This window comes from Aythya marila (assembly GCF_965140915.1).
Source record: "Aythya marila genome assembly, chromosome: 17".
Taxonomy (NCBI): Eukaryota; Metazoa; Chordata; class Aves; order Anseriformes; family Anatidae; genus Aythya; species Aythya marila.
In genome coordinates, this window is record NC_139058.1 from 7,306,046 (window position 1) to 7,320,062 (window position 14,017).

The 14,017-nt window shown below is 41.1% G+C and overlaps 1 protein-coding gene across 7 annotated transcripts in view; it reads right to left on the bottom strand.

Moving 5' to 3' along the window:
- Nucleotides 1-14,017, bottom strand: part of TAOK3 (TAO kinase 3) — an 83,320-nt gene that overhangs the window by 20,909 nt on the left and 48,394 nt on the right. For 6 of the 7 annotated variants that reach the window (XM_082774470.1, XM_082774471.1, XM_082774473.1 and 3 more), the window contains 4 exons: nucleotides 13,084-13,177; nucleotides 11,578-11,659; nucleotides 5,303-5,470; nucleotides 2,229-2,435 (listed from right to left, as the gene is read on the bottom strand). In XM_082774470.1, coding sequence (XP_082630596.1) covers nucleotides 2,229-2,435; nucleotides 5,303-5,470; nucleotides 11,578-11,659; nucleotides 13,084-13,177 — 551 coding nt within the window. The remainder of the gene's footprint in view (nucleotides 1-2,228; nucleotides 2,436-5,302; nucleotides 5,471-11,577; nucleotides 11,660-13,083; nucleotides 13,178-14,017) is intronic. The other variant, XM_082774476.1, reaches the window with a different exon arrangement.

Below are 14,017 nucleotides of genomic sequence, written 5' to 3' on the forward strand. Positions count from 1 at the left end.
AGTATTACCGAGCTCCCTACTTCTCACCTCGTAGTACAAAACCAGGTTGTGTGGATTAACTTGATCAGTTTACAGAAACACAGTTAAAGCAAGCACAAATTGAACTTTTTTTTTTTTTTTTTCAGAATAAAGAACTATAACTTGAAAATAGAATGAATGTATGTATACATAAATCCCCTGAAATGTCCTGTTCCAACTTTATTCTTTTCATGTATATATTAATATATATTATATATATATTTTGTTTAAGATTGTATTGCCCCAAGTAACAGAGAATTTTAAGAAGGCGTATGTTAAAACTGTATTTTCAGAGTGGTATATGTCCTGCTATGCATATTCTAAATGCATATGTACAGCAAAAGGTAGTGTGCAAGAGTTATCAGTGCAGATCTGGCTCTTGTGCTTCCTAAAATACTTCAAAACACCCGCTTTAAGTGACCTCTATGTAAGCTCTTTTACCCTACCTCCCTTAAAAGTGTGGAAGATCTCCCATTCTTCCAAACAAGCAACAAAAACATTCACGTGGTGTCATAATTATGCTTTTTCACAGTGCAAGTGTATGTATGTATGTATGGTGTGCAACCACAGGGTAATGCGAGTATATGCTCCCTGCCCACACGTACCCGTAAGCAGAGGCAACTAACACTTCCCTCTGTCCATAACTTAAATATGACACCATACATAAATTGTGAGCTGGGGAGTTTTTAAAAGGAGCCTAACTGAACTGAGCATTGTTCTCAGCTGAATGTCTTCATCTTACAGAACGTCGCAGTTATTACAATGCTAAGAGGATTGAATTCATAACCTCAGAAGTCTTCCTGTATTTGTACTTTACAAGTGCCATACAATCAGTACAAAGTGAAATGGTATTCTTAAGGCAAGCAGCAACTCTACTTCTTTCACAAATGCAATTTAGGTCTGGCAGGAGTGGCTCACATTTTGTCTTCATCAACTGTAACGACACCGATCCATCAGTAATATTATAATGTACCATTGTGTAAATCAATCTCTCCGACTTCTATTTTAATGCATACATAACTACCTGGCAATGTGAAATCAAAATAAACGTTCTCGAAACCTACACAAAATGAGAAACAAGCTCCAACTACAATCACCAGCACGTAAGATGAGTCATGCCGCTCTTCATTCTGATGGTTCCTTGGACTGGCCTTTTGTCCCTATTTTTTTTCCAAAAACGTCTCTCTTTAAAGGTGCTACTGAAAACATATTTGAAAAAAAAAAAGTAACCTACTGAAATTTATGCATCTTATCTTCCCATATCTTTAAATATATACAGCAATCTTTTGTTGGAGACAAAATGACTTGAGAGGTCCCTTCTATAAATGCTTCAATATTCAGTTACATAAATAGTGTATTTCAGGAGACAAAAATGCTTACAAATATTTAGTTAGTTAAAACCAGGCTTGTCGCAACCCTACAAATGTGAAACTCATACTTTTATTGCTGCTGTAATGTTTTAGCTCTTCTGGCAAAAAGCACATGTACACATTGAAGCTCTTTGCAAATGCAATCACACAAAGCCTACGCTTTACTGCCCACTAGTAAATGACACTGCTAAGGCCAAGCCAAAACTATTTCACTCAAACAATCCCACAGATTAGATGCTGACTTAGAGGTAGACAACTTCAGTTTGCTATCTAGCACCAAGAAAACAAAATGGCAACAGATCACAGCATGCAGCGCAAGAACAGAGAAGCAGTGAGTAGTATTTAACTGGAAACGTACCTCGTGGGAAGGGTCCAAAGTTCTGCACACTTCCACTTCTCATGAGGGAAATCCAAGTGCAAGCAGATTTTAATCATACACTGTGACTGGTAAACAGTTAGCTTTGCTGTGACCACTTGTCACCGTGCTACACAGTACAGCACACTCATTCACAAGGAAACAAGGACTGAAGACACGAGCAGAGGTGAAGGAGTGCACATGCGGGGCAGGTGAGGAGGCATGCAGTAAGTCTGCGTGGACCCTGCCTAGACACAGACAGCACTACCCTTCCTTAGCCATCTCTGTATTTTCAGAGATCATCTGAACGCAGCTCAGCCGTTAAAATTAAAAAACACAGAACTTGACTCTGGCAAGCCCATCACCAGCTCCTGCTCTCAGCAAACGGCTCAGCACAAGACCACAGCACGCCGCTCGCTGGGCCCTACGCAGCACGAGCGACAGCAGGGAGGGCAGGAAGCTTTGGAGAGCACCAGAGGACATACCTTCTTATGAACAACGGAGGAAGTGGAATTAATTGTGCTCTCGTCACTATGCATCATGACCAGTTCAGGGCTGCTCTCATCCAGGACCTCCTGCATGCTGCTCACACTGCTGCTCTGACTGCCTGTGCTCACGGACATGCTCGGGATGGAGTGGTTGCTGCCCAGACTGTCCATCTTCCTACTCAGGTTTGATCCATGCTCACTGTCCTATAAAACAAGGGGCATGGGTTACGGATACCGCGGGAGGTCACCTGCCCAGCGGGGTGACTGCGGTGCCCAAGGTTTGCTTTAAAGGCAACTCGGCAGAGTTAAAGGGGTTTTACTCAGTATTTTGGCAACTACGTTTCTTGAGGCTGCCTGAGTTATGCAGCACTCCACAGGGGGCAGCGAGCTTTTGCCTCCTCCCCTGCAATCCTCATAAATCAGACATCAGGACAGTTTTTTGCACATATCAGTAAGTCTGGGCATGGCTCTGGCTTGAACAGGACGCATCCAGGAATACTGGATGGGTGGTGAAAGGAGTCTCATAAATGTGAAAGGAACAATCTTTGAAGTTTGTGTTAAAACCATGTTCCGAGTTTATATATGCTACAACACATTTTGTGAGTCAGAAGATGAACCCATTCGTTCATGACTCGGTAGCTATCTCAGGTATATCATGGGCGCAGAGATTTTAACCTCCTTGTCCCAAGCAGTCAGCAGTGACATTCTTTCAAGCTAAAACCAACATGCTATATTTGTGTTTTCAGCCAAGATAAATTCTTATGTAATCTTCATTCACCTTTAAACAGCTGACTCAGAAGAGCCTGCATTATTACAGTGATTAAAGTTATTGTAATCTTCTTAGACATACCTAAGTAATTGTTCCTCACATAGGACATGTTTTTCTTCTATAGACAAATATCAGAAGTTAGCATCTTTTTTTTTTTCTTTTGCTTGTATACTCATACCAGCTCAGTAATCCCTGAGTATGAGCTTAATCTGGACTGACTTGAGAACATACAGAGTCCCCAGTAATAAACTAACGGGACTGAAGATGCTTGCAGTGAGTTCAGTGAGGACTGAGAGCTCTGAGCAGCCTTCAGTTCCTGCTCTGAAATAGCCTCGGCTCACCAAAATGAATGGCTTGCTACTGCACCCAGTTCTTCCTGGCCTCCGAAGTGAGCTTGGGGAGAATTACATTTCAAATCAATTAACAGGATACTCATTTGGTTGGAAACTGAAAGAAAGATAAACTTGACAGACTTGACAGATATGTATTTGATTGTCTGATTATTTTTAAGCAATTAGCAGATCATTCAGAGCCTGTGTAAAAGCACTTAAACTCCAAAATACAAAAGAATACTGTTTTACAGAAAACATATACACAGGAGAATGAAAACATTTCCAGGATGCTTATATAAAGCTGTAGAAGAAATAACTACCAGGCATCTCAGATGAGAATATGACTATGTAACTAATAAATACATATGCACAAAAGGGCAGAGAAGAAGATTGCACACGCAACCTTAATGTTGACTTCCTGGCTTAAATACTTTCCAAATGATCTTTAGTTTTTTTCAAGAGCTCTGAGGAAAGCATTAGTATTATTTTTAGTGTTAAAAATAAGGATTTGTAATGTCCCTTACACTAAGGTAGAAAGAGAAACTGGCTTGTGGCATTTACAGCTTCTGTTAACCATTAGTAACTGAAGCGAGTGCTGTGTTTGACTTTCAGCATCAAGTAAGCAATGTACACACGAGCAATACAACCTCTTCTTGTGGTATGCAAGCTCAGGGGTAAATCCCAGTGCAGGGCATGCTGTGCACATGCAGAGTGTGAGCTTTATTAGTGTTAATTCCTGGACATACATTTTTTCCCCCTTTTTAGGGGTGGGGACAGGAAGAACAGAGGAAGATGCATCTCAGAGTCAACTGCTACCACACCTTGGCTGTTGAGCTTGGATCTGCTGAGTTGTTAAGTGTGAAGCTCACTTCCTTGTGCTTCCTGCTCTGTCACTCTCCCAGCAGTTTGTCACACACAGGTGGACACAGCTTGAAGTTTTCAGTGCAAAAATCTGACACCCCCGCTCTCCCTCCCCCAGATAAATAACCTAAAGATTTAAAGTTGCCTAGCTGGAGGGTCAGAACAGCTGCACTTTGTAGCTTTAACCACAGTGGTTGCTGTTCTTGCTGCTTTTGTGCATCTTCCCCACAGTGAAGGGCAGTATTAAGCACCAGTCTCTTCTTCCTGTGTGCTCTCCTGACACCCAGGCTTGCCCATTTCTTAAACCAACGCTGTAGCCCAGCCTTACAAGAATATCTGACATACACAAGCCTCAAAGCCAAGTCCCCAAAACATACACTAAACTTGGGCATCTTACTGCATGTGATCTTGCTGTAATACAGCAAAAAGGAATAAAAACATCAATTTGTCTGTGATTTTTTTGTGGTTGAGAACCAGGCATGGATTTATTTATCCAATGTGCCCGCACCAAATGACATAAATTTCCATCTAATCTCATCAATTAAAAAATGACTGTTTTTCTTTTCTGAGCCACAGTTAGTGTCAATTATCATACACTGATTAAGTGGGTTGTTTATTACAAGATTTAAATTGCAGCTGAGTTTTATATCTTTAATATAAAAGCAAAAAAGATTAAAAATTAAAAAAACAAGTCTTACTAATTTGGTGATTTACTTTTCAGCTCACGATAACTATACTATAAAGTAATGGACCTATGTTAATTTAAAAAATATATATCAGCATTAATCAACTGCTCTTGGTTGTGCTTATAAGACTGGAAACCTTGGACCATCACTAGGACCTCCTTCATAGAGGCTGTGAGTTATTTTTCATCGTAGAGAATCTCCCTTAAAATGATTTTCTTCCCAAAAGTTTTCAGAAGAAAGGCAACCATTTGACAAAATGAAGTTTTAAAGTTGCCAATAAATGCACGTCTACCACTGAGTAATGGCTGCTAATGCTCTGCATCCATACCTGGCCGTGTTTGTTCTGCCCCTTAACGACAGCAGCATCTCACTTTTCCTAACATGATTTAGAACAGCGCAAATGGGGCAACAAAATAAAAGTACCTCCTCCTCCTCTTGAGACTCGGTCAATGGGCCATTCCGTGTCTCTTGGAAAAGGATTTTCTTCATTTTCCGGTACTGAAGGTTATCCAGTTCACGTACTGCATCTTTTGTCCTTTGTATGAGGTCTATTAGTACCCTTGGTGGTCGGTCTCGGCGAACAAAATCATGCTATAATCAAGGAAATAAAACACACGGTCTCAGGCATGACACTAGTATGTTTCATGTGAAAACAAGGGCACAGGGACTGCTCCCTCCCAAGAGGGGCATGAGACACCAGTTCACGTTCAGTAGTTAGTAATACCTGTTATGAAAGCCTCAGCACTGATTACCCGTACCGTACTCATCACTGTATCAAACAACCAAACGGATCGTGCCATGCCCTTTGAGTTTTGAAGCGTAGGCTGCAAAGCGCTTTGTTGGGAAGTCAGAGGAACTGCTTCAGCACAGAGCACAATCAAACGCAGAGTACAGAGAAAGGAGCAAAAATCACTCTGCGACTCGAAACTCATGTGCACGTACACATCAGTGGCAGGAGAAGCAGAGTGGTGGGCAGAGAGGTCCTTTGAAAGCTCTCCGCCCTGACTCCCTGATTCACTTTTTGGACTGAGGTCAGGTTTTCTGGGCTCTCTGAGCATCAGAGCTGATTTGTTCCTTCCCCAGCCCCTTCACTTTAAGTGTACAAGGAACAAGACACTGCCACTTTAAACCCTGCAAATGCACAGGACTGAAAAATGAACAAAATGCATAAAGGATGAAGATTAATCAATCCTGATTATGGAAGATTACCTGCCTAAGCTTCATGCAAAGATCTGCCCTGCATCTGACCTATTCCAACTCCAAACCAGTAAGAAGACTGCAAGGCTTGTTTATTATTGAAGAGTTTAAGAGAAGAGTTTAAGAAAAAAAAAATCCAGTTCTTACTAACCCCTAAGGATGTACAAGAAGCACAGGTTTTAAGTGCAGACTTAACAGTAAGTTGTTCAATGGAACTTAAGTACGTGATGCAGTGCTCTGCTCTGACTTATCAGCCGCGTCCTCCTGCGCTGTACAACTGGCGATGGAGCCTGAAAGCCCTGCAGCTTCCTGATTCAACCTCTGAGTACGTGAACGATCTGAGCATACACTTGCCAATATTCTGCATGGGATCACTGCGTTAGCGTACGCTGCTTAATATACACCACAGGAGATAGCTTTAAAGCACAAACACCGTGTGTGCGTTTCTAGATAGGTGAATAATGAAAGATGGGAATAGGAAATAAAGTTTTCCACCCTGCACTGCGAATGGCAGGATGGCCTTTTGTTAGTGAGCTCAACAGTTGGACCCCCGCTGCAAAGAAGGTCTCAGGAGGATCAGGTCTGCCTGCCTGGCCTCAGTTCATGAACTCGGGGCAACACACCTCTCCCTGGATCTGATGGCACCCCTCAAACTCAAGCACTAATACAGCCACCTGTAGCTGTAGTAACAGACACAACAGACCCAGCCCTTCTCAGAACACAAGTCTTGCGTACAAGGAAGTTGACAACATCATCATTTAATGATTTCTAAATAAGCATAGGAATAATCATGCCGCAGGCTTATTTCTTGTTTTTAATTGAATTCAAATTATTGTGCATTTCAGTTTTGTTAAGGGAGCAAGCTACTCACTTCAGTATCCATTTTTTTGCTAGCAGCGATGGCGTTTATTTTTGAATTATAACTAAAAATACCACATTATTTCACACAGAAGCCAAATGATTCATTTCTGCTCCTTACAGATCCCCACCATTTATTTCTCTGTAAACAGCAGCAAACAATCTGCAGCTTATTTATGATTAGAAAAAAGGTAACCATTTTTATCTCATCGTAGATAACAGGTATTTTTTAGAAAGCAGTAATGCATTTGGAACAATGATCCTGAACTTAACTCCATCCTACCTATCCAGTGTATACTCATTTAGGCATACTCTTCAACACTGCAAATACTCCTTTCATTAAGTGACAAGCTACGTGCTTCGTATTTAAGCTCCTTAAATATTAGAATGGGACCACATGGAAACTATAAGGTAGATGCATAAAAATATAAACAAAAGTCTTGTATGACGAGAACACAATTCTAAATGCTTATCCACATGAAATAACTGAACTACATACATAAGATGTAGTCACTGCTCTGCTAGGTACTGCATAAATTGGTAAGAGATGATGGCTGATAGGACTTAATTTGTATGCTTTCTTCAAATTGTAAGAAAAAAACAGACTCAAAAATAAGTGCTTAACCCCAAGGCAAGCAGTAAGTTGGCTGGAAGACTAACCAACAGGACCAAGTCTCCTGAGAATATCACACAAGCTGAGAAAAATAAGAAAATACGTGTTTAAATATAATTTTGTAATTTAATTTTGAAAGTGAAAATATTATTGAGATAGGTTTGGTTTGTTTTCATCCAGGATAGTAAACTGAAACTGAAAATATCCTCTAACACCTCCTAAAATTCAGTTCCCTTTAAAAAATGTGGCCACAAAAATTTCTCTCTATCCCTGTTTATTACATGCAAGTAAAAAAAATCCCTAAAAGAAAAAAGATCATGAATCTTATAATCTGACAAGCTTTAGGGAGGAGATGTTTCCTGCGGGAGGGAACATCTGGGGCACTGCTCTGAAAGTCTAAAACCAAACAAAAAGACTGAATATACATAATTTAAGAATGACATCTCAGCTCCAATTGTTTGTGCAGACTCCAACCTAAGGTACTCCTGAAATCATATCCTTCAATGAACTTACACTATTCCTAGAGAGCAGAAAGACTGCCAATCCACATGAATGAATCATTCTGAAACCCACAACATAAACCTATTAGCTGGTCAAAGGATTGTCGGGGTGCTGCAAGCAGAACCGGAGAACAAAACGCTGGTTATGTGCCACAGCACAAATGGATCACAGGAAAAATATACCGGGCGCTGAAGAGAAAGTAAAAACAAGCTCGTTTGTCAGGCTTTACCTGGAAAGTGAAGGCATGAGGGTTAAATATTCTATATGGTCCAGGCTTAAAGCAAAGACAGAAGCGAGTGCAAAGCCAGCTATTCAGTAAAGAGTGCATGATTTCGATTTCTCACTTCAAGAACCAAGAGATTCAGAAACATCCATGAGAACGCATTTTACTGAGCTGAAAAAGCAACAAGAGAAGCCATAAAACAAAGGCTGAATGGTAGCCTTAGAACAAAAATCAGCATGAAAAGGCTGGCAGGTAGACACAGAGCAGCAATCTAACCTACTGTGGAAATTAAGCAAAACACCCTACGGAGCTAACAATTCCTCTGCTCAAATATTTAAGGAAAAACCGAGTCCTGTTTACCTGGTGTGAAACAGCAGCATGCCATGCAATTCTCACCAGCAGCTATGTACGGCAACCAGAGGAATAGCAGGGCCACTAATCAATTTTATAGAAAGGAGATACTTAAAAATGAAAAATAAAAAAAAGCCTGATGGAGAAGGGGCTGGACAGGATTTCACACATCCCTACTTTGTAAAGAAAGGTTGCTCTTAAATTTTCCAAAGACAAAGCCCTGGGAATTATAAACAGTTCCTGTACTTCTCAGGTAAACTGAATGCTGTAGACTTGAGAAAATGGAACTGATTTAGGGTTCGCTGACAAGACTCTGTCAAACTCAGGACACATCAGTCCCAACATGGGTCCCCCTCCTACGTGCTCATGGCTATTATGAACCTGCACGAGGCACTTTCCAAAATGATGGTTATTTCCAAAACTAGCTCTAATTAATTGGGTTCGGTATGGAGACTGCTGAAGGGACATAAACAACTTTTTGGTAGTTGATAACTTAACCCAGGCCTATTCTGTTAGTGCTAGTTTTAACTTCTAAGCATGATGCATGAATATGGAAAAAGAGCAAACATTAGAAGACATTAATTAATCAAGAGCAATTACTCAAAGCCCATCTAGGACAAAAAAAAAAACAAAAAACCAAAAAGGTTGGAAAATGGGATCAGAACCAGATAGAAACACAGCACTGCCTGACTAGAGAAGCTGAAAAATGTAATGGCTGGAAATACACTAAAAAATAGATGCAGAGTTTGCTTGCAAAGTAATAATCTACAGGTGGCACTAACAAGTAAACTTGTCAAGACCTCTGAACAAGACAGCAGCCAGAAGAATGAAGCAGCCCAAACCCCACTGCTGTGGCAGTGCCAAGCACAGCCTACGTAAACATACCTGCAGTAACACACTCAGATAGCACATTAGCCAAAAATGCCTGTCCAGCCAGCTGAACTCTGGACAGAAGTTAACCCCAAACCAGGATCAGACAGGCACAAAGGAATGATTTACAAGGCTACAGCAAAAAGGAAATAGCTGAACTGAGAGCTGGCAGAAAGATCCCCATCCCTGGAGGTGCCCAAGGCCAGGCTGGGTGGGGCTCTGAGCAACCTGGTCTGGTGGGAGGTGTCCCTGACATGGCAGGGGGGTGGAATTAATGCTCTTTTATGCTCCTTTCAACTCAAACCATTCTATGATTGTGAACAGATTTGAAAGGTATGAACAGATCAGAATTAATCATGCTGACATTACTAGAAAAAAATATGTTTGTGATAACCTTCCTGAACTCCTTCTGCATCGTGCTGAAAAAGGACGAAACAGGACAGCTCAGAGCAACCCACAGCAATCCCAGCCTGGCCAGGACATAACCTAGGTCACTCAGGCTCTTTTCATCTCTAATACCCCTGTTTCTTTAACTAATCGGCCGCTATCTGTAAAACTTCATTAAGAGCCTAATCCTCTCATCATGTGGAGTATAATTCTCAAAGTACTTCCAGCTCTGCAGTAGCTTTGCTATTGCCTGTGCATCTTATGAAGCCTGGTTAAGTCTTGAGTTTGAGTAGCAATTAAAATGGCTTTTCAGATTTTCTGTTGCTTCCACAGAAAAGGTCTGTAGCAAAATACAAGCCTTAAATCTTCACTGAAATTGCATGTAAGCTTGGCAACAAATATTGCCTGTTGCACAACAGAAAAAATCTTCTCTCTATTGGAGAAGATAAAGAGAAAAACGAAGGCACATCAGGAAGTTAACAGTTATGGTACTTTACACAAAATCATGTAAATGCCCCCAAAAGGTCATTTTTAGTTTCTTCCCTCATCTCTTCCCTGCTCTTTCAAAGGCCACAGAGTGCAGCATGGTCACAACTCAGGGCATCCTTCTGACCCCATGGCATAGCAGAGAGACTGGTGGAAGTTCCCTTTTCTGCAAAGAGCTCAGAAGCTTGCTCCTAAGGCTTGCTTACACAGAAAATTACTGTTTGGTATTCACATCTGCAGCCCAGATTTAACTGATCCAGCACTGGACCTGTCTGTCTTTGATCATACTTTCAGTTAAGGGATGTGCAGCTTTGTCTTGAAGGAAGAAAATTAAAAATAATTAAATATATCAAGATGACATCTTTCTACTCCCCTGCTGGCAGCCTCCTCCTTCAGCTGAAGGACCTGTTGCTCTCTCTACTGGCTCATGGGGCTTGCATGTTCTCTAGCACAAAAGGAACCTCTGCCAAGCTCTGGGGTGTACAGGGAGCAGGGTGCTGGGCTGCTTCCTCAAGAAACCCCTCACTCAGCAGTATAAGCATTTAACTACACAGACTGCCTCTACTTTTCTCCAGCAGTTTGACTCTTGAGCACCATGTTATAAAGGGAATTGCAACCGCTTCCTGATTTTACCTGTAACCTTAAATAGCCTAAAATACTCCAGTACTTCTAGTAAGGCCACCACGCTTTCAAACTTGAGCCTAAAGGCCAGAAAGTTCTTCAGGAAACAAAGAGTGTGACTCTTCTGCCTTAGCAGCCTTAGAAGATGTTTGATGGGATATCTTAGAAAGGTGCATGCAGAGAAAAGGCAACCAATTCCCAGCCTTAGAGACGTACAGGAATCCAGCCTTGCACTACCAAAAAGTACAAGGCTTCTGCCAATTTTTCAGCTCACAGAGAAGAAATTTGTTCAATAAACTGTGTAAAATGCAGCCTTATTCCAGCACATATAAAGAGAATTCCAAATTCAGATCGTGGTAAGCAGTACTGTGGTGGCCAGTAACAACACGCATCTGAACACATGCAGTTATTAGTTCCTTTAAAACCTCAACAGTACTTTAAAAAAAGACCCCCCCAAAACTACTGATACAGACAAGAGAAAAAGCAACAGTGTTTTGAAAAAGGGAAAATACTCATTCACCACCACTAGAATTACTTTGGGGTAGGCAAACACATTTTTCCCAAATTTCCAAAAGAGATTTGAAAATTTACCCGTAATAGATCTGTTGATGATGGCCTTTCCTGAGGTATTTTCTGTAAGCAGTAATCAACAAATCCCCTAAAGGAGTCTGACCTGTAAATTAAAGAAGAAAAAAAAAAGGTTTAAATTAAAAATAAGCTTAGTATCTGAAATATACACAAACTTACTAGCAAAGAGCAAAAGAAAAACCCTGACTAATTTGTTCTCAAGTACTAGGGCACAACAGTTAACTGACTTCTCTAAATTCTGAGTAAGCTGATCTCACCAGTTCTTTCAGCAGTGGATACGGACATGGCAGTTATCCGCAGCCGCAAAATGAAAGCCAAACAAGAACTCTGTGTACCAGCCAGAGTTTTCAATTTTATTTCAGCTACTTAAAATTAGATGACAATGAAATTCACAGCAACTCCAGAAATGTGCTTGCTAAGTTAGCTGATGAAATGACTCCCTGCTCTCTAGATGCTTCCCACCATTTGCAACGCTGACTCAGGAAAGCATCTTGGTACATGGTTAGGTTCAAAGACACTTTAGGCTTCACAACCTGAAAGAAAACTAATCTCCCAGATGCTCATCATCTCAAAAGCAGCATAAAAGGCACCTTGCTTGCTCCTTGTGCTCTCAAAGTCACAGACAGCAAACAGGTGACTATAAACAAACTGCCTGCAATCAAGAATACTGATTCTTGTACTGTATTCCCAAGCTGCTTCTACTCTGCATTGCAAATTCTGCACAGAATGATCTGAGTAAAGGTGTGGAGATATGAGAGCAATTTCTTTGAATCTTGAAAAATGGACAAAAGAAAGACGATGCAATAAGGAAGTTGATGTGGAGTGGGTTTGATAAAATGATCAGCAATGAAATAATTATGCTACTTAAATGCCTAATGGGGGAATTTCCCACCTCTCCAGGAGCTGTTGTTTCAAGCCATCTGCAGACTCTACTAAGCATCGCTCGATGGCTACATTCCACCCTTGAGTACAAAGAGCAGGACATGGAGTAATGCCTTTGCTCCCAAAGAATAACAAAATATTCTTGTATCAAAGCTTAGATTCTGGAACAAGAGCTCATAGTATGGGGAGTATTTACTGGCTACAGAGCTCTGATGACTTTTGAAGTCCCTCACTGAAAAAAAAAAATCTAATTACCTCTGTAGCCTCTCCTCTCCCTTCCCTTCACATTTCAGCTGTAGCATAATGCTAACAATTCTGTCAGAGATCTTTTGCAGCTGGAAACCTTGCTGATGCTGAGCTGAGGCTGGCTTAATGTATCCAAGAATATTTTAATTCCTGCGGCATCTACAGCCCCATAATTATCACCTCCACACATTTAGATTGTAGCACAGCCAAAGTGACAGAAGGTCAAAACGGAGCCTGCCTACACAGGAGCATTCTTCAGGAATGCAGTCAAATCACTCCACTGCAACAAACACTTTTCTTGTCAGATTTTAGCCATGCAGAGAGCATCACAGAGCATTTTTGGGGAAACAAAGCACAAAACCTGGTAATAAGCTCTCTTACCATTCATTTGACTGTAACGTAGGGGAATCATTCTGGGCTATGTGATATAAGGCACTCATTGCATTCATGTTGAAAAGTGGAGGCTTCCTTTCAGCTAGAAAGAAAAGAGAAAGGTGTGATAAGGCAGTCTGGAAAGAAAAGGAGACAGATATGGAAGCATGAGCAAGGTATTGCTGCTAAATCAATAGCTCATTACTGTTGTCATCACATTTAAGCCAATTATTGTAATCTTCTGGGTTATTCCAGGACAACCACTCAAGGAAAGCCGTTATTCACCCGAAGAGTGGATGAAGGAATCCAAAGAACAGGATGCAAATTATAAGGAAAAGTTTCCAGTACATTTTACCTTAACTGCAACTTTACCCACCTAATCCTCAGTGGTAAAAATCATCAGCAGCTGAATAAAACAGAGCTCAGACATACAGTGTGGCACCCATACCTAGAGAAGAGTGGCTGCTCATTTCATTTACCATTGGCAGTCACCTGTGGAAGTCGGACAGGTTGCCAAACTCACTTGCCAGGTGTGCTTTTAACTCCTCTTTATCAAAGCTCTTCCTAGTCCTTGCACTTCCGAGAGGACGAGTGCCTGACAGCCCCCGAACAGATTTTACACAGAAATTGAGCAATGATAGTTTTCACTGCCATGTGAGTTGTGCCAAGCTGACACTGATGCCAGGATTTTTATTTTTTATTTTTTTAATCATTATTTATTTATTTTAAGTTCATGTCAGGTCAGATCAGAGCAATCACTTGTCCTAAACATGCAGCACGCATGCACAAACCACTGTGTTTTCTTCTCTTTAAACACTGCTTGCTTTTGGCTAGACCAGAAATTAAGAGACCAGCATTCACAGAAAGCCAAGTGGTGCTCATCAAGAGATTTCCTGCCCCTTCATTCCTGACCACGTGCTCAGATATGGAACAATGCAAAAGC